This window comes from Ambystoma mexicanum, chromosome 14 (genome assembly GCF_040938575.1).
Source record: "Ambystoma mexicanum isolate Mex_15411 chromosome 14, UKY_AmexF1_1, whole genome shotgun sequence".
Taxonomy (NCBI): Eukaryota; Metazoa; Chordata; class Amphibia; order Caudata; family Ambystomatidae; genus Ambystoma; species Ambystoma mexicanum.
The window spans coordinates 385,310,086-385,333,614 of record NC_090940.1 but is presented as its reverse complement, the minus strand read 5'-3'; the positions used below and the strand labels follow the sequence as shown (position 1 = coordinate 385,333,614).

Below are 23,529 nucleotides of genomic sequence, written 5' to 3'. Positions count from 1 at the left end.
CTCATATCCACGCAGGAGCAGTGTCACCAATTGTCGCAGCCCAGAGCATATGTGCAGGGGAAGAAGCCCGACAGGGGTGATCCACTTCCAGGAAGGGCTGCAACCGTGCCCAAACGTCCCCGCAGAGACCAGGTGAGCGTAACAGGAACTTGCTCTGATCAACCAATCGTCCAGGTAGGGGTAGCCGTGAATCCCCCGTCTCCCGAGACTCGCTGCCACAACGGCCATTAGCTTGGTGAAAATCCTTGGGCGGAGTTAGCCCAAATGGCAGAACCCGAAACTGATAGGGAGAGCTGCCAATGGCGAACCTCAGGTACTTTCTGTGCTTCGTATGTATTGGCACATGAAAGTAAGCATCCTGAAAGTCCAGAGATACCAACCAATCCTGGAGTTGGAGGGCCTGAAGGATCTGAGAAAGAATAACCATCTTCTTGACCTTGTCCTTCCTGGGGAACTTGTTCAATTCTCGTAATTGCAAGATGGGTCTCATTCTTCCGTCCTTTTCAGGAATTGGAAAATATGGGGAGTACCAAACCTTCTTCCTCTCCGCTACAATTGCTGGTTATATACCAACTTTCTCTAGCAGGTCTAGAATCTCTGACTTAAGGAGCGGGTCTGGAAACATCAAAGGGTTGTTCCCTGATGACTGACTCTGAGGTGTGCGTAGGAAAGGCAGGCAGTAACCTTGGGCAACTGTTTCCAGTGCCCAAGCATCTGAAGTAATAGCCTGCCATTGTGTCAGATGTTGAGTTAACCTGCCTCCTACTGATGTCCTGTGTTGTAAGCCCTCAAAGAGGTTTTGGGGCAGCTGACGCAGATGCTGAGGGTAAAGCAGCACCTGCAGATGCGGACTTAGTACCTTTACCCCATCCACCACGGGCGAATCGTCTCTGGCCCCTTTAAGCTGGCAGTCCTCTGCCTTTACCGAATACGGATTAATAGCGAAAGGACTTACCCTTCCAAGGCGCACCTCTGGGGCGGTTTGGAGTTTGTCTAATCACAACTCCAAGGGATTTGGTCGCCTCCTTGGAAGTTTGCAACTTCTCCAAACTTTCATCAGCTTTTTTTACCAAATAGATGAGTGCCGTCAAAAGGCATGTTCAGAAGTCTGGATTGTACATGAGGAGCAAATACGGATTTCCTCAACCAGGCAAATGTGCGGATTGTGGTACTAGCCACCATGGCTCTGCTGATGCTGTGAACAGAGTCGGGACTGGTTTGGAGGGATTTACACTTCGCATCGTTCCCGTCCTTGATAATATTCAAGAAGCTGTCTCGTTCCTCCCCTTTCGGGAGATGGTCAGCCGCCATTGAAGCACACTCACAAAGGGTGTGGCTGAATCTTGCCAGCTACCATGTTCCTTTAGCAGACGTTAGCGCTATGCTGCATGTCGAGAAAACTTTCTATGCCATGGCGTCACATTTTTTTATCGTCACAATCCTGCAGGATTGTGGGATATGCAGTTTGTCTTCCTGACGAAGTTGCAGTTTGAACAACCAAGTTTCCGGGGTTCAGTGTTTAGATAAGTATGGAGGGGTCTACAGCTGAAGCTCTATATTTTGCTGTCAGTTTCTTCTGGTGTTTCCCAATTGGTGGATACTTTTTTCTGTAAGGCTTTTGTGAAAGGGTACGAGAGGATATTCTTGTGGTCGCCTATCAAGTATGTCCATGAGATCATCTTGATCATATACAAGTCTAGGCCTAGACCACACCATATATTCCATCACCCTGTTCATACGTGACCTGTAGTTACTCTCAGCATGGTCCCCTGGTTCAGGCTTACTAAAATCTATCTCTGGGGAGGTATCAATTCTGCTTGCTTCCTGCAAGGAATCCTGCAGGTCTTTCAATCTGACCTCTTCTGGGAACAGTTCTTCTGGGATGTGAGGTCTAACACATTGCAGACCAAAGGGTCTTTTCTGCATCGGAATCCTCTCCCTCTTCATAAATTGAGGATAACGTTTTGAAATAATCAGAGTGTAGTAGAGGTGTGTAGCACCTTTCCAATGAAGAGGGGGCAATAGCAGTCACTAAAGGTGGAGTTATACTTGTCACTGTCGACGTAGACGTCATTGGCCTCGATGGGCTCGTGATTGGCCTAGAGGTCGTCGATAGAATCGACAACGGCTTCGACGTTTTCGACAAAGTCGTCGAGGGAATTGAAGTGACTGACGTCGAAGGGGTCGACGTTCGAGGCGTCGATGACCTCTCCTTTAACAGAGGCGCCGAAGGCGTCGATGATACAGTTTTCGGCATGTGACATGTGAGTCGACCGTGTCGACGCCTTGTGCGTCGAAGAGCCTTTGTCTCGACTCAAGGGTTTCGCACGCTCTCGAGGAGTATGTCTTGCCGAGGTGGACGACTCGCAGCTTTTATGTCTACCAGGTTTTTCTCCTGTGGTATCGCCTCCTGGTGTCTCCGAGGGGGGCAAGGCTGCGTTCTCGAACACCTTCATAATTTTCTTATGAAATTCCTCCCACTGAGCTGTTTTTGCTAGGGCATGTTACTCTCTCTGGAGGATGGTGTCGAAAACGATCTATGACGCCTTTATTTAGTGTGCTTTTTTTAGTTTGCTTCGAAGCGGATGAATGATGCAATCCGCTCCAAGATCTAGATCTGGAGTGTTTTTTACGTCGAGGAGACGACAGTCTCGACTCGTCCGAGGTGAATTTGGTAGGGGTAATGGATTTTTTTAGGCCTACCTCTCTCCAGCTTCCCTCTGCGCTCCCTTAAGGCTTTTGCTGGCATCGATAAGCACTCTTTGCACTCCAAACAAAGATGCTCTGCCCCGTGGCACCATAGGCAGACCCTGTGGGGGGGTCTGTCAAGGACATCTTTGCCCCACAATCGCAAAATTTTTAAAAGCCAGATCGGGACATAGATGGCACCGATCAAGAGGCCATCTCATATCGAGGAATCAAAGGTTTTTCTTGACAAAACTCAAAGAATTCGTTCTCTTCACAGAACCGAGCGTCATGTTCCCAAAGCTCATGAAACACAGAAAAACGGAACTGAGCAACTGACCCTGCGCACGACTATTTATACCAGTAATGACGTCGAGACGGAGGCCTTCGAGGGACATCGACTAGACAGTCATCGACGCGTAGCGCCCTCTAATTAATTTTTTTTCCGAAGCAGCAAGCTGGATATGGAAATATCAAAGATAAGGAATAAGTGGGAGGACACAATCCATTCGATTGTTAATTTATGAAAGATGATAACGCTGGAGGTAAGTAAATTACTCCTTCTCTAGCATTAGATCTTTCATAGATTAACATGTTGTTTGAATAAATGACAGCAGTATATATACATATCCCAGCATAAAATACAACAACTGGGAAGCGTATAGGGCTTATCTTCAGGCGAGATGATGTTGAAGAACAGCCTGTCCAACCCTGTATTCCTCCATTAAGTCCCTATCGATGCAGTAGAACTTGTTGAAAGTGTGAACAGATCTCCATGTGTCTGCCCTGCAGATGTCTATCAGAGGAATCCCGAGAGGAAGCCAGTAGTAGACAAGACAGCTCTTTTGGAATGTTCCCTAGATCAGCAGCCTATTAGGCCGTTGATGACAAAGAGAAATGCAATCAGAGTCATCAGGCGATTGCAAGACTTAGATAGCCTTTTGCCTACAGCAGTGGGACCAAACACCACAACAGCTGTGAGGATTTCTGGAATGGCTTGGTACGGGCAACATAGTACTTTAGCAGTCCATGACATTCAAAAAGTGGAGGCACCGTGCAGCAGGCGAGAAAGGCGAGCCGGAGAACACTGGTAGTACTAGAGGATAATTAAGGTGAAATGATGAGGGCACTTTAGGTATGAAAGTAGGATTAATCCTCAAAAGGACATGACTTGTAGAAAATAAGATAAGGTGGCTTGGAGAACAGTGCCTGGATTTCACCAATCCTCCTGGCAGAGGTGATGGCACCCAAAAAACAACATGAAAGGAACTTTATGTTGGCCTTATGTAGAGGCTCAAAAAGACATTGCATTAATTTGGGGAGCACACTATTCAGGTCTAAACAGGAGGCAGTACATGTACTGGCAGAAAAGGACAGAACAGGCCCTTTAGATATTCCTTGATGAGTCTATGAGACCGCAACAAAGACATAGCTGGAGTAAGTGTAAAGAAAGACATTGCGACTAAGTGTACTTTGATAGAGGCATGGGCTAAACTGCTGGGTGCATAGGAAAGCAGGAACAGCAGAATTTGTTGCAATTGGAAGTGGAAAGCATCCACTCCATAACTAGCACACCACACTGGGAAACATTTCCATGTTCTGCTGTAGCAGGAAATGATAGCAGGTGCTTGAGTGATTCGCAAATATGTCTCTGCAGTCCTGCAGCATGTCTGTATGGCCGAACTCTAAGGAAGCAGGAGTCAATCCGCCAGGTTGTGCAAGGCGAAGGACAGCTCCTCTGTTCCTGGACCAATGGCAGACATTTGATGGACGGGCCCATGAAAGAGCTAGAAGTTATTAAAAGCAAAACTGTCTCAGCCAGGCTGGGCCACCAGCATCAGTCTACAATGCTGTTGGCGGCGCGCAGAACTTTGAGTGGAAACATGGGGAAAAACCTACATAAACTTGTCCCTCCACTGAAGCATGAAAACATCTCCCAGGCTGTCGGGTTGCAGGAATCTTCTTGCGAATGCAAGGAACTTGGATTTGTCCCTGGTGGCAAATAGGTCTATGTCTGGTGTCCCCCATGTCTGGAATATGTGCAGGACTGGACTGTGAGGGAGCTCTCATTTGTGGCAGGAATGTAGTTACCTGTAAAAGGAATTGGCCAAAGAATTGTAGGTGCCTCTTTACGAAAGAGCCCATTTCAAGAGGGAATGCGCTTTCGGCAGACAGGACAGGTCATCAGGTGCTGCCTTGCTTCCAGATATAGAATATAACGGTTGGGTTTTCGGTTACCACACAAACCACCATTCCTTGCAGAAGAGGACGAAAGGACTTCAGGCCCAGAATACTGCCCTCAGTCCAGGACGCTGACCTGCAAGGACTTTTCTTAATTCGACAGAGGCCACTGGCATAGAGATCATTGGTGTGGGCTCCCCAACTCTCTATGGACACATTTGTTGTAACAAATGTGTGGGTATCTAGGAGTTATGACCTGTGTGAGATTGGAGTCTTCCCGATTGACTGAGGATGTGTTGCAATATGACCATCTTAAGGGATTGGAAGCAAACAAACGAGTAGAGTTAACAGAGGCCCAATATGGGTCTCCAACCGACAGATATGTTCTTTACGAGAAAACAGTGGCAGTAAACACGCTGATTACATTGGGCACAAGGGATGAGTTCTACTGTTCCTTTTGAAAGGAGAGCGAGAACCTCTTGTCGGAGTGTCGAAAGCTCTTTTTCAGCTTTGTTGGAAGGAAGAGCGGTAAGTGGTTGTCATACAAATTCTAGAGCATGGTCATGGTTTAGAAGTGGAAGCACCCATTTGTCTGTGGTAATTCTTCTACATTGACGTTGAAACCCTCCTGCTGGGGTGCAGAAAACGAGGAGCTCTGCTTTCTCTGAGTCAGGCCTGTTTGCTAGGCTGGCCCTTCCCCTAGGAGGACCTGCAGCGTTGTTGGTTGCTTCTATAGGACTGTGACCTGGCTTTGGAATGGAGACCCGAAGCAAAGGCAGTTCCCCTGTATGATTGGAAACGATAGGCCGGTCAATCACGACCTAATCTAGAAAATCAGGCCTGTTTGGACCGAAAGGACTGGTATGGATAACACTGTTGCAAGGTGACCAATAATCAAGCAGAATCGGTGTCCGTTTTATGCCCTGGAGGGTATCATCCACCTTTTTTCCAAAGAGATCTTCTACATCAAAGGGTATATCTATGACCTTGGACTGGAAGTCTGGGTGGAAGTTTGTGGCCTTCAGCCACCCATTGCCCATCTAGCATAAACCAGTATTGGCAACGTCAACAGCTACGGAGATGGCTAGTCCGACGTAGCTTCACCTTCAGGAAGTAAGTTCCCTACCGTACCAGGACAAAATAGCAAGGGAGTTTGCAGCTTTGATGGTAGTGACAGTAGTTCAAATAATTTGTTTGCTGAAGTCATCCAATTGTCTTGATTCCTTCTCTGAGGGCACAGCGCATGGAGAGGAGGGGTTGGCCGATCTCTTGTAAACTGCAGCGGAAACAACAGAATCAGGACTGGGTTGGGCACTGCGACGAATCTGGACAATATGTTCCTTCTTCCGAGAGGGGAGCAACCCCCTTTGAGGCTAGGGAGGTGCGCCTGCTAAGCAAGACCCTCCCTAGGGGTTAGGGAAAGCGAGACCTCGCTGGGAGTGAATCCACTTGTGGAGACAAGGACTCCCATTCCCACAAGGAACTCCCTATGAAGAACACTCTGTCCGCACAAATGGGTATCGAGGATACTGAGGTTACTTTTGTTTTGCATCCAGCAAAGACTGACATTGCTTTTACATCATTGACTCAAGGTAATACTGGCATTCCCTGGAACTCATAGTGAGGAAAAGCAACACTCCCCTTTGAAATACGGCAGCCAGAATAAAGGGACGAGGAAGGAGGAATGAAGGAGGAAGAATCCTACACAGAGGCCAGCCCTTACGTGCAAACGTCCTGGAGGGGTGAAAACACGCTACACCACAGAGCCAGTGGTCATGTGGAGAAAGACAGCGAGAAAGCAGAGGTGCCTGAAGTCCGGTGTTGGGGAAGGTGACAACAGAGCGAGAGACGGGGACGCAGGGTCCGTCCTACCTGGTGGCGTGACATTTTCATAGAGGCCCACAGATGTTGCCGCAACGGGCCAAAAAAGAGAAGAGAAAGTGGCGGAAGGACCGTCTTACCTGGTGGCATGTCCATGCTGCAACCCGTGTGGGTCTGGGACCGCAGAAACTAAACCGATCACAGAACAGATGGAAGGAACAAATACTCTACTTGGAGTTTGAAGACCGCAGAGACAGAGTCAGGCAGAGACAGTAAAGCACATGCACACATACCGGTGATGCAGTGGAGAAGAGCGAACAGCAACATACCTGCTAGGACGCCACCCCACTGGAGCACCCTGTAAGCGTGCAGAAGTATGAGACTGACACGAGGGTGACATGTTTGTTGCTAGAAACTTTTATTTTGTTTGAAAAGAAAAGGGAAAAACCTGCCTATCCCTAACTCTAAGAGGGGTTTACCTGCCTCAACTAAGGAACTAAGGATACGGTCAGAATGTCCACATGAAATATAGTCCATTGTTGTGTCAAAGCCTATAACCTTCCCTTAGACTTTTAAATAACTAAAGAAAATGTCTCTGCTGAGTTCAGAAGGACTCCTCCTCCTTCTGGACAGAGGGTTTGCAAATTTCCTTGAAAAAAATCCAAATGGGGGAATCTCCCTTCTCCATCAATCAAAAAGGGGATAACTCCTTTCCCTTGGATCCTTTTACGCATACAATGGCACCAGAGGGGATGGCTCCCTCGTACTGGCTTCTTCAAAGTGTCTCGCCACACAAGAGGGGAGGACTCCCTTCACCGGTCTCTCCCAATTTCTAATTTGTTATATCAGAGGCCTGGTTCAATAACCTGCCAGACACAGTGATGGCGGAACCACTTACTAGCAGTCTTTTCCCTTTAGGTTGAGGCTCAGATGCTTCTGAATATTGGTTTGCCCTCTATGCACCTGGGCAAGGGTCCCAGACCCTGCTTCTCTGCTTTCTTTAGTTTCCTGGCCGTCCCTGTATTCGTGTGGGTCCCAGACCCTGGTTTTGTTACTTCTCCATAATAGCTGGTCCACCTGCTCTTCAGGTGGGTCCCAGACTCTGTTGTTACTGCTCCTCCGTGTTACCCGATTGTGCCGGTGTTCAGGTGGGTCCGAGACCCTGTCGCTGCTGCTTCTTAGTATTACCAGGTCTTCCCAGTGTTCAGGTAGGTCCCAGACGCTTGACTCTGCTCCTTCTCAGGTGTTACCGGCCTTACAGTTTTCCATGCCTTCCCCAAAGCCTCTCGTTTCTTCGGGTGGCCTGCGGTATCTGGATATGCTGGAGCCACCCTGCAGCGTAGGAGACTGGGCGCTCAGAGGTTCTTTCCACGCCCTGTTGGTCAGGTGGGTTGCTTTCACCTCGCTCCAGCTTCTCCTACTTCTTCTCTGGTCCACCACCTGTGAACCGCTCAGGGACGCCGCCACTCTCGCATACAAGCCAGCTTCCTCTTCCTTGCACAAAGTCAGACGTTCTTCAGACATTCTGCACCTCCGGGGAGGGACTCACTAAATTTTCAGTCCTTCTTTCTGTTTTATACTCCAGTCAGAAGGTAGATGGTTCGTATTTACTAGAGTGCTGTTGTTGGTTCCGCTGGGTGTTCATCACTCTGCAACTCTTCTTCATCTCAGTCTTCCTACATGATTCACATGGGTAGTCGCTACTGTTCCTCGGCCCAGTACTTGTAAAGGGGGGAGTAGGTGGGTGTCTACCATACACAGGTAGATGAAAGTGTAGGGATCTATGGGACCCTGTATAGGGGAAGAGGGTAAGGGAGGTGATGAAGGGGTAAGTGAATACTGCGGTCTCTCCAAGATGTCCTCACTTGTCTCATATAGGGTTCTCTTCCCCATGTGATCCTACCATGTTGCACCACCCCCAAGGGGGACTATTGGACTGTGGCCGCACCGCCCTGGCGACATGGGAAGGGTCTCCACCTATGAGTGAAGGGACAATATCCAAGGATTTGTCACAACACCCAAAGATATATACGGTACCCGGGTTATCCAGGGTGGAGGGAGGCGAGCAGAAACCAGTAGAGAGAAAGAATCCAACAAGGAGGGTTACAGAAACCCTATAAACCACAAGTATTGTATCTGAGCAGGAAACACCTATATAGCCAGATAGGTTAAGAAAACCTGAAAGCCAGAGGGGCCTGCAGAGCCCTTGAAAAACAAGTGACATTGATAAAAAACTCAAGGAGAAGGGAACGTCGAGGGTTCAATCAACCTGTACATATTATAGAATCAAGAGAGAAAGTAGTCAAGGTGTTGGAAAAGGAACATGGAAAAGATTCCTCTACATGACGAACTTGAGATATTTAACTTAACTGGAAATGTACAAGTCTATTTGAAGAGGCTAACAAGAGGGCTAAGACAACTTATTTTCTGAACTATTTTTGTGTGAACTGAAAACCATCTTCTAAAAGAGACCCAAAGGACAATAAGGCGGGCATAGCCTAATTTAAGAAGCTATTGCTTTAGCTTATATTTGTATGTTGTTTTCTCACAGTGATAGGTACAGATAGTGGTTAGGTATGGACCGAGGACTACTTTTGAATTTGACGACAGACTAACGAGCACCATTAGTTTAGTTTTATAGGTGGGGAAAAATCCCTATTAGCAGTAGCGCTAGATAGGCGTTTTTATTTGAGTTTAATAAACACCCTTGAAATGTCATTGTTGATTCCGATTTTTTCTTGTTCTGGTTTGCCACAGTACAGAGATATTTAGAGGTACAGCAGTGCCCTATATTTCTGGTAAATCCAGTGCTTTTTCTAAGGTGCAATGAATGGCTTCTCCATTATAGGCAAGCCGTCCTCCCAGATGTCATCCAAAACAGGAATAGACACTATGGTCTTCCAAATTGGTTCCCTACGTGGATAGAGGATATCCTCCATCCTCTGTCTGTAGGAAGGAGGCCAAACATTTTTGCCACTTTAGACATGATGGTATGGAATGTCGTCATTTAAATGGTGTGGAATCCCTGGGCGGAAGCTCCTACATTTCCCCTTTTGTGGGCAACAAATCATCAAATACATTCAGGGACGAAGAGCGAGTGGACGCAGTATCCAGAATGGAAATGCCGGTTCATCAGAGCCTGAAAGACCATCTGGAGGAGAGGGTACTGAAGGAGGGAGACAGTGATGGAGTGTAGGTGGCATAGGAAGCTGATAGGGTTGAGAACTGTAGGGAACTCGTGTTTGCAGTTCTGACAGTTTGCAGCACGGACAGGAGAGAGTGCATAGAGAGATAACAAGCCCCTGGAGAGGATATGAGGGACCAGTTTGGACTGAAGGCGGTGTTGTACAAGGCGGTTGCGCAGGAGGTAAAGTCAGAGAATTCCAAGAAAACTCCTTCCGGACCTTCGAAGTCTGTGTCAATCACGTGTTCCAAAATTAACTCAGGAGGCATATTTGATGGTCTGGACAAAGCCGGAGGAACATAGGGCTGGAGAGTGAAGAGCAGGTTTCTCCACTTTCTGGGAGACCTGAGCAGTGCAAGTATCATTAGAGGATGTGTAGACATTATTGACGAGGTAATAGACTAAGTGATGGGTGCCAGAGGCTTGGTAGTGGCAGTCGGTGTGAGAAGTTTATGGTCCAAAGATTCTTCCGAAAATCGTTGAGTAAAGGTAACTAAGAGAGGACTTACAACACTTGAACACGTGGTAAGAACCCGAAGAGGGCCTTTAGGGGTTGAGCTATGGGAGTGTGAGACAGGCATGGTTTCAAGAGATGACAAACAAGGGTAACAGTTTGTAATAACCTTTATTGAAAGTGTTTGGGTTGGTTTAACGCCCATCTTGCCCTATAACTAAGGTAGGGTTTTTCCTACCAAGATGATCTAAGGAATTCTATGTATGTCAGTCAAAATCAAAAGTCTGCATCAAAACCCTCTGCTTGCCCTCATATTTAATACTAAACATAGTGTAGGGATGTCAGTAACCAAATAAACAGTGTTCAAACTAAAGTTTTGAGCTTCGTCCAGCTCCTGGTTTGCTCTTGGCCCCCTTTCCAAGTTCGAGACAGTTCCAACAAAAATATTCTCTGGGTTCCCTTCCCCAAGCTCAACACAGTTCAAACAACAGTATCTCAGGATTCCCTTCCTCAAGTTCAAGAGGCAGTTCTGATAATGTTTTACTGGATTCACAAAGTTAAACAAGAGTTTAAAGTATTCCTTCCAAGCCGAAACACTAGTTCTTCCAAATACAATGTGCAACTTGTTCCCAATCTTCAACAAGAGCGTAGGGTACCCTTCCCCAAGCTTAACATACTTAATCCTTAAAGCTCAAAGTTCAATTGGTTCACAACATTCAAATAGATGCTCAGGGGTTCCCTTCCCCAAGCTTAAAGGACTTCTTCTGTAAAGCACAATCGATTCACAGTATTCAAACAGAGTTCACTCCTTAAAGCACAAAGCTGAATTGTTGTTTGATAACTTCTTGTTCTTCAATTTGTTAGGGAGAATTCTCTGGAAAGGCTAATTTCCCAAACCTAGTGAGTCCCCCAGCAGCTTTGCTGGATTTTTGGGGTTTATTTTTTCTCCTGCTGAGAGTGAGACTCTTTTTCTCCCACTCTTAGACATGATTTGAGGTTTTCCTTTGACTTTGTATGTATTCTATGGGCTATGGGGTCCTTTACCACATAGGGCTTCATGTGTTTTTGGTATGTGGGTTACACAGCACCCTCCGTGCAGTAACCCAGGGGGTTTCGTAGCGACCCCCAAACATAGACTCCATACGCTGGGACTGACTATTGTTTCCCAGGGCATGTAAAGTTACCATTGGCTTTACTAGTCTCAAATTGTGAACAGAACCAGTACAAACAATCATATTGTGGACGTACTGGTCGGGGCAATTCGATTGCCCCAGGGTCTGTTGTTCGAGGGGGCACTGTCCAGTCCCCCCCGACCGAGTTTTGGCTGGTGGCAGTGGATACTACTTTTTATATTCGACCGCAAATATATTCCTATGGGATTTTCCCATTGTTCGAGGCTACCACTTTTTAAAAATAGCCTCGAACATACCGCCGTTTATTAAATTAATATAAATTCACTGGTTGGTATTTTTTGCCGAAACTTGGTTCCAAAATGGCGTTTGTGTTCGCTTATGTGACTCCAACCCAAGTCAAGCCCTTTGTTCCACTTTTTGGCGGGCTTCTCCACAGAAGCCTCCAAAAGTGGTGCCACTCTGTCTGGGTACCACAGGAGGTGTGGGAGGGGGTTTAGGCACCCTGGACTGAGTTGCCTCGGCAACTCAAGTCGCACTCTTGTTTGATTGGCCCAAGTGGTGAGCCGCCCGGCTCACCACTTAGCATGTTTGAGTGACAGCTAGGCTGAATGAATGGGGGTTTTCTGCATAAAAGCAGGGCTTTGGGGACTGTCGCCACAGGACCTAAAGAATCAGAGGAGGGAGAAGCCGAGCCGACCTGCAACGACGACACCACCGGTGGAGCCCTGCTGAACTGTCTCACCACTTTTCCCGACGACAGAGGAGATCTCCATCTGTGGCCACCTTGCCCGTGCCAAGCACCCCGGCAACCGGAATACCACGGTGTACCACTACCGCAAAGAAAAGGGTGGTACCTTGTAACCGGGAAACTCTGCGGCTGGTTTCTTCCCTGGCAGTGCAACGACCTTCAGCTTTCCTCCACGTCGAGACCTCCTCTTCCTCTGGACGAAACACTGACTTGCACCTGCTGCCAGGAACAACTGCCCCTGCTGGAGCACTCTTCCCATTTTCAGGTACTGTGTCCCGCCTGGCTTCCCTTGCGACAGATCATTCGGGGTGACAGTAAATCCTCGACTTTCTAACCTGGGTTAGCCTGGGGCCTGTTAACTAACTTTTCCTGACTTGATCTCAATCATTTGTGAACGATTTACAAAGACTCTTTGGGCATAACCCCACTGTGTGATCCTGGACACATTTCGCTTGCTCTGTCTAAGAGTGGGCCTGGCATTTGAACTTCCTTGCTCCCCAATAGACTTTGCCTAACCTGCCTCACTGTGGTTCTTTGAAAAGTATTAAGATTTGTGTGCTTTCATAACTCTGCCTTTTTCCCTCCCTTTTTAAAGAACTTATTAGAGTGCCATCTTATGTTAAGCGCTCACGTCTGTCTGAAAATAAGTGGTGTTTCTCATTAAGACTTGTCTAATAAGTACTCAGGATTGTATATGTATAGTAGTGACTGTGTGTTGAATTTACTTACCTCTTTTTGTGCTAGTGTAATTTTACAAGTGTGTTTTTAAATAAATAATTATATACTTTTACACCAAAGCTCTGGTCAGTGTTTGCTTGTGCTACTGTATCTCTGTACCTATTGTGTATACTCTATGTACTGCCTAACTCATCTTGAGAGAAGTCTGAATGCTCACCCACAGCTACCAGGTAAATCTGGGTGGTACAGACTGCTACCAATTGGGTTTACTGCCAACCACCTGTAGTCCTAAATCTTTTGCAGTGGTCCCTAAGGGAACTGCACAGGTTTCTGCCTAACACAATTCCTTTGAACACTTTCCTTCGGGTTGGGGCATTCTAGTCGAGGCGGAGCTGACAGAACCAACGGTCCACCCACTACAGGTTGCACAATCATTTGCCATTTGCTTCTCCCTTTGTTTCTCATCTAGCTTCTTATTTTCCCAAGCTTTGTTTAGAAGTGTCACTGGTAGGTGATTTGCTTTCTTAAATCACCCATTTCCAATATATTCTATTTTGCTGGCTTTCAATATTAGCCTCTGCTCCTTAACCCTTAGTCTCTCAGCTTTACAATCTGGGTTTTTCTCCCACTTCACAGCTCCCCCTTCTGCTGATCACTCATAGTCTATCTAAGTCATTCTTTCATTATTCTTGTTTGAGGCTTTTGTATGAAAGTCATGGTAGCAAACAGTGAAGACAGACAAGTGATCACATTAGAAAATGAGTGTATGTTGCAAAACAGTGCAGTGGACTCCTCGAGTTCTATAATCAGAATTCCTGAATCCACATTTTTAAGTGCTATTCAGCCAGGCTTTGAACAACAATTAAAACACTATTGAATTGTTTGGAAGGACATTGGACTCTTTGTGGATTTGGGAATTCTGTTGATTTTCCATTGTAGAACTCTTCACCTAGGAGTCCACTGTGCTGTTTTGCAACATACACTCATTTTCTAATGAATTAATGTTTAGAGGCCTATGGGTACCTCGTATGTTGCTTCTGCTGCAGGCAGACCATCTACCATTACCGAAGACTAAGCACACCCAATTTTGGTTACTACCCACAGCTTATGCTTTATGTTCTATACAAGTGATCACAGTTCAAGGGTGTTTATTGAACTTCAAAGGGTTGGTTGAATGCCTATTTAATCCGAAATCTAAGGATGGGAGTAAGCTACGACCATCAAATAATAATAACGCAGTCCTAGTGGAGTCTCTGTTAAAATAAAAGGGTCTATACTAATAAACCTATTGCCAATCCTTACTTCTAAACTTCTAAATACAAAATGTGTGGGCCAACAATGTAGGCAAAAGAAAAGTGTTCTAGAAATAATATGTCAGGATGGTTGAAAAGTTAGCTTCCTTTCCCCACGTTTTCAGCACGGGACAATGCAGCATTTTGGAGCTTCTCACACATACTCTGGCTTCTTGGCCACAAGGAAACTGTTCAAAGAATAGGTATCAGCGCTTTGTGCCAAAATCTCTCTCTCAAGGACAGTCTCCGATTGCAGAGAGCCTGACGTATCAGGATTTTCACATTCCCAGGTTTGCAATTGGTCGCCCTCATTCGGCCTCAGACCACGGATCCCCCTCGTTCTGTCTCAGACCCCCTTAGAACATTTTTCATGATTGGTCTCACTCATTCGGGCTCAGACTCCTTTGTATAAAAAAAGACTTTCAATTGTGTGATGGGTTTTGCTTAAACCGTCGCAGGACCACTTCGACTCACCCCATTTCTTATTCTTTATCTTTTACTTTCGCTTCTGCCACTTCTCGGCTATCTTACAGGGACCTTCGATTAAGCACACTCGCCGTGCCGGACGACTCTGTCACAAATATCGTATCTTCTTTGCTACAGGTCAAACATCGATCAGCTGTTAGACTGTCCTCGAGTCTTTCATCACACACGTCCAGCAATCTTTATCCTTGCTCTTTGTGTACAATATTGTCGCTTGCAAGCTTGACTTCAACACAGACCGGTCTTGCATTGGTTTCCACAACTCACCGGCTGCATTAATCTTTCTTTGATCTTGAAGCCAAGGACGGTACCAAGGCAGCTGCTGCTTCTCTCCTACTCGATCGGCCATGCACAAGGGCCCCGGGTGTATCTGACACAAAATACAGGATTCTTCAGTCTGGTTTGTTCACCTTATGCTCTGAAATCTGAAGGTGTCTAGAAAGTAACGGCTTTCCGCTGGAAAGGTCAAGGGTGTTAGGCAGAAACCTGTGCAGTTCCCTTAGGGACCACTGCAAAAGGCTTAAGACTACAGGTGTTGGCAGTAAACCCAATTGGTAGCAGTCTGTATCACCCAGATTTACCTGGTAGCTGTGGCTGAGCAGCCAGACTTCTCTCAAGAAGAGTTAGACAGTATATAGAGTATACAAGATACCCAAAATACAGTAGCACAAGCAAACATTGACCAGAGCTTTTGCAACAAGTATATAATTATTTATTTAAAGACACACTTAGAAACACTCCAGCACTATTCTTATAAGCAAATTCAAAAACACAGTAATTATTAATAGATATACATCCCTTATTCCTTATTAGACAAGTCTTAGTTAACACCACTTATTTCCAGGCAGAGGTGAGCGCTTAACTAAAGATGGCACTCCAATAAGTTAAGAAAAAGGGAGGGAAAAGGAAGAATTTAGGAAAAGCACACAACACAATTCTTTAGAAGCACTCGGCAAGGCAGAAAAGTCAAAGTCTACTTGTGAGCAAAAAGTTCAGAGGCCAGGCTCCCTCTTGGAGAGAGTAGAACATCAATGCGCCCAAGATCACACAGTTTAAAAGGCTTGGAGAGTCTTGCAGAGAGTTCAGGAAGGAATCAGTTCAGTTTAGAAAAGTCCAGTTAGCCAGCCTAGGGCCAACCCAAGTGGTAAATTGAGGCTTTAAGAGTCACCCCACACAGACCGTTGTGAGGGAGGCCAGGCGGACACAGTACCTTTAAAGTGGAGAGGATCCTCCAGCGGGGTCAGTTGTTCCTGACAGCGGGTGCAAGTCGCGGCGTGGTCCAGAGGAAGAGATGATCTCGCCGTGGAGGAAGGCTGAAGGTCGTTGCACTGCCAGGGAAGAAACCAGCCGCGGAGTTCTCTGGTTAAAAGGTAATACCCTTTTATTCACGGTAGTGGAGAAAACGTGGTATCCCGGTTGCCGGGGTGCCTGGCACAGGCAAGGCGGCCACGAGCTGATTTGTGTGCTTTGCCTCACTCAGAGTGTACTCTCGTGCTCTGCCTTTTATCCTTGTGGGGAAGTTTAATGGAACTCAAGTGTAAATGATTTCCATCAATTTCCTGACTTTGCCTGACCATACTAGTGTGACATGTCAGGTACACGGCTCGGTGTGGGTCTGTTTTCTCCCAGAGCGGGCTGTCTGTGTGAAAGTGTTCGTGCAGGAAAAGGGAGGGGGTACAGTTTCCATATATCCCACTGGGTAGGATCGGGTAAAGGTGTTGCAGGGAAGAGAGGGATACTGCGTCTCGCCATCAGGTGTCCCTCTCCCACTCCCCAAAGACCCCTCACTCAGATGATCCTCCCCCACTGGTCCACCCCCAGGGTCTGGATCCAAAGGCGATGGCCATGCCCTGGCCACCTGAGAGAGACACCCCCTCCCAGGGACTGGTGGGTGAGACATCTTCTGGTTTCTCACACTTTCGAGAGAGTACCGCTTGTACGCAGCCACTCTGATACAAAGTAATTCACTTTAACTTTCATATGATTGCGCACCGGGTTCCTCCTATCACTTGAAACTCACTGGTCGCATTGCTGACTCCCACGGCTTCTCCCGCTCACACAATGCCTTGCATTTGAGGTCAGGATCTCACCTCCTGCCCCTCAGACACTTCTGGGTCGATTCCTCCTCCATATGGAACGAGCAATCTGCAGACACAACAAAGGGACCGACAATCTCCACGGCTCCCTTCTTCTGACCTTGCCAGCATCCTGGAGACACGGCTCCTTCGCCCTGCCGCAGACTGGCTCACTCTGCACGTCCGTAGCTTCTTGGCGCTCCCTCCTCCACAGGTACTCTCCAGGCTGGCCCTGCTTCTCTGCTGTTCTCTCCTAACAACTAGCTCTTTTCTGTTGTGGGCTCCACCTTTTATACACCTGAGCCCTGTTAACGGGTTTCAGGTGCGAGTCCCTAGTCTCTCTTGCCTGGCCATAGTTTATACAATGAATGGAACATGACTGACCTTCATCTTTGTAGTTTTCCAAGTCCCTCTTCTTCCTCCCAGTACTAGGGTGGTGTTTTCTATGGGAAGTGTTCATTCCTCTTTGAGGCTTCTTCCTCTTCTCAGTACTTTGTGGAAATTCATGAGGGAAAATAGGGCAAGAGTGGAAATAGCCCATGAAGTATGAGGGAAGGGATGGTAAGTCAGTGTTAGAAAAGGGGGATACCATGGATCGCTATCCGGCACCTTCTCCCCAAAGACCCTCCCCACCCAGTTGATCCTCGCTCGATTGTCCGCCTCCAGGGTTGGGATCCAAAAGTGAAGGCCTTTCCCATGCCACCTGAGCAGAAGATCCTGGGGGAGTGTTGTGAGAGTGCCTTCTGGTTTCTCACAGGGAGGCATGGTCCCAGGAGGATAGCTCAGCGGCAACGTGCTCGCCTTGGAAACAAGACGACACGAAGCAACACAGGTTCGATCCCTGGGACCGCGATTAAAAACCTCTGGGTATTAAGCGCATTATAACTACTCAACTAAGAGACATATTCCTGTAACAGCGCCTCGATGCCCCCGGGCTGTATGAGCACTTTAAAAATGCTAATAAATAAAATAAATGGTTGATGGGTAAATGACCCAGGACAACACTAAGAGAACACTAAAGTGGCCTGCAATTTCTTCATTTTATATGAAAAATTATTTAAAGGTTACAGAGTTTTCCCAGCCTTACGACAGGGAATATTCAAACAGCATGTGGATCTATGAAAGAGCCAATGCAAGAGAAATACAAACATTTCATCAATACATTTACACAAACCATTTAATAAATAACAATCAATACATTACAAAACATCTTAACAAAATGTTTTTTAAATCAAGTTTACATGCAATATTCTGTTATATAATAGAAATCTTTCACTGCCAAGATTATTAATGCTATCCGATTTCCTGCCAATAGGTGGTTTTGTAAGGACTCCATTGACAGTGGAGAAATATTATCTACATATTTTCACTTCTCAACACAATATGCACACACATTTATCATGCTCGAATTTGCCTCTGGCCCTAACCACCTCCAGTTAAGTAATGCATTTAGACGAAATTGGAGGTACACCAATCTGTAGTGGGGCGCGGGGAATCTTAATACATATGCAGAAATAGAATCCCAACCTTTATGGATTGTTGCAGTCTTTGTGCAATGAATATGTGTCCGTTCTAATCTTTGTGTTAATCGAATCAAATTCGAGTAGTTTCTTTTTCAGCAAGCGGGGAGTAGTTGTCAGAACACCACTATCATAACCAAGCTTGACTTGTAGACATTAATTGCAAGGAAAAAACCTAGTAATGGGAGGCATAATCCCTTCTTACCACATACATTTTGAAGTCCTAATATAAATAGTTAACTCGGTTTAAGAATTTAACGATTTGTAATTTCTCCCGATATGGGCTTTGAATGAAATTAGTCCAAACTCCAAGTAGAGCAGGGCTATAGGTATTGAATTTCGAAGTACTAATACCCTCTTCCAGATAAGGGCGCCCCAAACCTCATTAGTTGAAACCAATTTTTATAATAACGAAGCTTGAGCCCATTGGTTAAAGCCGGGAATACCTGCAAAACATAGTATGACCACGCACACAATTGTTAGGAATATTGTTTTAATTTAAGCGAAAGGTATCAAGGCTTTCATTCCTAGATTCTCAAAAAAGATCTCATTGGAATTAGTGAAGAAAACAAACCCTAGATAAATAGACTTTTCTAACATCATTGAACAAAAATTCCCAATACAGCACCCAAACCTGGGTATTCTCATGAAACTGCAACATTTTAGGATTTTTGTTTTGTAGATATTAATTTTCAAGTGTGGACTTCTGTATGGAACTGCAACAGTTTAGCCCAATTGTGGTAACATCAAAGAGTATGATGGCATCTGAGTAAGCCAACCAGGACAGTTTTACATGACCCATTTTTACAGAAAACACAGATCTGTCCAATATATCATTAATAACTGAAATATAAAGGTTAAATAGGGTCTGCGCCAACCCACCCCCTTGGCCTAAACCGAGTGAAGTGGGATATCCCTTGATAAGGCGTATTTCATATTAGGTTTTACTTTGATTCATGTGTTGTCATTCAACATCATTAATGTCCTTAACAAACATCAGAAATCCCCTCTTTCTTCTATACCATCAGATTACCCTGACTGCGGAGTCAAACTCTACGGTTAGATCTGAACAGGCCATGTATGTTGTTTGACCACCTTTAGTTTTGCCCACATTAAAAGTTAATAGAAAGGCAGCAAACACCTTAATTAAAATACTTAAAACAGAATTGGTTCAAACATAGTTACACTTAAAATGTAAACAGAATATTAAAAGTAGCATTGATCTAATTCCAGGCAGAAATAACAGTGTATACCATTGAAATATTGGTCTTAAATAAAACTGAAAAAATACTGCTGTATTACAGGCATTACAAAAACTATGAGCTGGAAGATATTTGGTTGCTGTCTATAGCGTAGATGAGCCTAGGTTAAAGCAGACACCACTGCTTGCATCTCATGTTGAAGTTAGATTTGCTGTATGCTACATTACAAGCCCATTGTGGCCCAGAAGTAGCTCCATGTCAGTGGGTGAGGTTTTATATGTAGAATCTGCTTGTTGCACTTGCAATCAGCTTTATATTTTAATCTCTGTATGATATTTTTGGGGAACTGCTCTATAAATGCAAGATTAGGAGGAGAAAGAATAATTAAAGCAATTTGTGTTTTTCTAAAGTCCTACTCAAAAATAAACAAGGATTACCAAGGAGTACACTAAACTGTGATTTTCTAATAGTTACTTTTTAACCATAAGTGTTATTTAGAACACAACGATTAAGGGCCTTTGTAACCAAAAAGGAGGTGATAAGCATAGATAATTGTTTGGAGTATGTTTGTATGAAGGCAAAACAGAGGTAACAACTTGCCAAAGATTTTAAAATGCTGATCACATACTGAATGTGAAGGAGGAAGAAAAAAGTTTTAAAGCCAAATGAAACACTGCAAAAGCACATAAGACATGAATGTTACGTAATAAGGAAAACTGACTCAACATACATTTCTTCTCGAGCTCCTCGTCATCCAACAGGAGGCTGACCACCTCTTTTGGTTTCAGGGTATCTGGTTTGAAATTACCACCCGAAATCACCATTCGCTGGATCTAAAATGAAAAAGCGGGTACGGGTGTTGTGCAGAATAAGACTCGGAAAGCCTGTGCATTGCAGTGAGGCATGCAGTGCAAGACACATACAAATATAGAATTACATGCATGAATAGAGAAGTGATTTGCAAAAATACATATATAACATTACTCACCGTAATCGGATTTGTGATTCTTGGATCTGCTTAGATTGGCATGCTATGCATAGGCCGACATCTGGTGGTAGTCGCAGAGTATACATTTGTTTGTTTTTGAAACTCGAAAAGTGACGTTGACAGGACATGCCAGCAATAATATCCCTAGTGACACGTCTCCTGTACCCATGGACCTTCAAGTGTCGAGGTGCCTCAGATTGTTTTTTTCTGACATGAGGTAGCATGAAGTGTAGCAGGAGTACATATGTAAAAAAGAAGAAACGAGTAGATAAAGCCAGAAAACATCTATGCACCTTCTACTCCACAGGGGAGGAAGGGTGGGCGCAAGTGAATCTAAGCAGATACAAGCATCAGAAATACAATTACAGTGAGTAATGTATCCCTTCTGAGGCGTGTGGATCTGCTTAGATCACATGCTGTGCATAAACTAGCAAGCAGTGTCTGCAGAAGGTGGTGGGTTGTGAGAAGGTACAGCAGTAAATAGATGTTTTAGCACTGCATGTCCCACCTGTGAATCTGCTTTAGAATGTGTGTCAATGCTGTAATGCTGAGTAAAATTATGTATAGAACTCCATGTAGCTGCTTTGAAAATGGCATCCAGAGGGACATTTGCAATAAAGGCCAAAGTAGCTCTGATACCTCTTGTAAAGTGAGCTCTTGGTCTAAAAGGCAGAGTTTTGTTTGATAGGATGTAGCAGAGCTGTATGCATTTCACTATGCATTTCCAGATGGCGTTTTTTTAAAACGTGCTCCACTTCCCTGCCAGGTGCTATAGGGACAAACAGTTGGTCTGTTTTTCTTAGCGGTTTTGTCTTGTTTACATGGTAAAGGACCGTCCTCCTGACATCTAGTGTATGGAGGTTCTGCTCAGCTGAGTTTGAAGGGTTTTGAAAGAAAGCGGGTAGTTTGATGGATTGGTTAACATGGAACTTGGATATGAACTTAGGTGAAAACCTAGGGTGTGTTCTTATTACCAACTTGTCTTTGTGGATAACAAAGAAAGGGTCTTGCACTGACAAAGCTTGTAGCTCAGTGACTCTTCTTATGGAGGCGTTGGCCACCAGAAAAGCTGATTTGTATCTTAGGTGTTTAAGGCTGGATTTGTGCATAGGCTCGAAGGGAGGACCTACGAGCTTTGAGAGTACAACATTGAGATCCCGCCCTGGAGGCTGGTTGGAAATGGGTTGGGGGGGCTAAACTTTCTTTACTCCCTCCATGAATGCGTTAATAACAGGCACTTCCCAATAGGGCACCTTGTTTTGTGAAGTTGTGTACGCGGGTAGAGCCGCTAGGTGAACATTGATGGAGTTGAATACTAGGCCAGAGTCTAGTAAGTGGAGCATGTAGTGAAGAATGTGTGATGGAGTATATTCAATAGGGTTTACATTTTTTGACCGGCACCATATTAAAAATCTTTTCCATTTGTTAAAGTAACCATCTGGTGTTGGGTTTACGTACCTCCTTGAGGATTTCCATACAACTTTGAGGTAGTTTTAAATGACCAAACCCAATGACTTCAGGAGCCAAGCTGCCATGTTCATAGATTGAGGATGTGGGTGTAACTTTGTCCCCCCGTGGTGTGTGAGCATGTTGAAGGGGCACAGGAGCTTGATTGGGTTGCACATCACCAGTTTGAGCAGATGAAGAAACCAAGGTAGTCTTGCCCACATTGGAGCAACTAGGATTAGAGTTGCTTGTTCCTGGTGCAGTTTGGAAGAAGTTACTTACCTGCAACTGTTGTTCTCCAGCATGGGTCTGGCATGGATTCACATGCTCATGAATATTCCCCGTCGCCAGGCTGGGAATCCTCGGTAAAGAAAAATCAGTATCAGTTTCGTTTCTGATCTGTCTTTCGTAATAGTAACCAATCACTGATCTCTGCGTCATACTGACCACAGCCAATGACTGCCATCTCCCTAAGCCGCGCCTCTGGCAGCCATCTTCAGATTTGGTAGCACGTGAAGTGGCAGTATGACCAAGTGAAGAGCCGCAGAGGGGTAGGCGGGAGGGTTCGCATGTGAATCCATGCCAGACCCATGCTGGAGAACAACAGTTACAGGTAAGTAACTTGTTCCTTCTCCAGCATGGGGTCTGGCATGGATTCACATGCTCATGAATAAAAGAATACATAGGAGTACACACTTGCACAACCACGGGAGGTGGCAACAGGCTCAACATTAAGCAATACAACAACTCAACATTAAGCATCTCTTACCTTCTCACCAGGCTCACCTTAGGCGAACAGGTTGCGCAGCACTGCTTGGCTGACCCTGGACTCCTCCCTGGAATCCCAGTCGACGCAGTAGAATTTCGTGAAGGTGTGCGTCGACCTACACGTAGCAGCCCTGCAGATGTCCAGCAGGGGCACACCAGAAAGGAACGCCGTGGTAGCTGCGATCGCTCTGGTGGAATGGGCTCTCGGACGGCCGGGCAGCGGTCGGTTTGTCAACCGATGACAGCACATGATACAGCCGGAGAGCCATCTGGAAATGGAAGCCTTTGAGAGAGCATTCCCCTGATTGACAGGTCCAAAGTTCACAAAAAGTTGTGACGTCTTCCGAAAACTCTTCGTGTGGTCCACGTAGAACTTCAGCGCTCTAGCCACATCCAGCGAGTGCAAAGTCCTTTCAGCCGGCGACGAAGGCGACGGGAAGAAAACAGGCAACACCAAGGGTTCGTTGAGGTGGAAGTCCGACGGCACCTTGGGCATGAAGGAGGGGTGCGTCCTGAGCACTACCCCCATGTTGTGAAAAGTCAAGTACGGGGGCTTGCAGGAAAGGGCCTGGAACTCTCCCACCCGTCGTGCGGAGGTGATGGTCACAAGAAACGCTGTTTTCCACGACAAGAACTTCAACAGAGCTGAGTGCAGAGGCTCGAACGGAGGTCTCATGAGCTTGGTCAGCACCACGTTGAGCTTCCACGCCGGGGCCGGAGCCTTCACCGGCAGGAACGATTTGAACAGTCCCTTCATGAATTCTTTCACCAGACGATGAGACCACAAAGACGTCCGTCCCGTGGTTCTGGTGTATCGGGAGATCGCAGCAAGATGAATCTTGATGGAAGTGTGCGCCGGTCCAGCTTTGGC

General features: G+C 45.9%; 1 protein-coding gene across 1 annotated transcript in view; it reads right to left on the bottom strand.

Moving 5' to 3' along the window:
* The window catches only part of INO80 (INO80 complex ATPase subunit), a 1,945,052-nt gene that overhangs the window by 316,912 nt on the left and 1,604,611 nt on the right, over nucleotides 1-23,529 (bottom strand). The window contains exon 31 of the mRNA XM_069637507.1: nucleotides 20,187-20,289. Coding sequence (XP_069493608.1) covers nucleotides 20,187-20,289 — 103 coding nt within the window. The remainder of the gene's footprint in view (nucleotides 1-20,186; nucleotides 20,290-23,529) is intronic.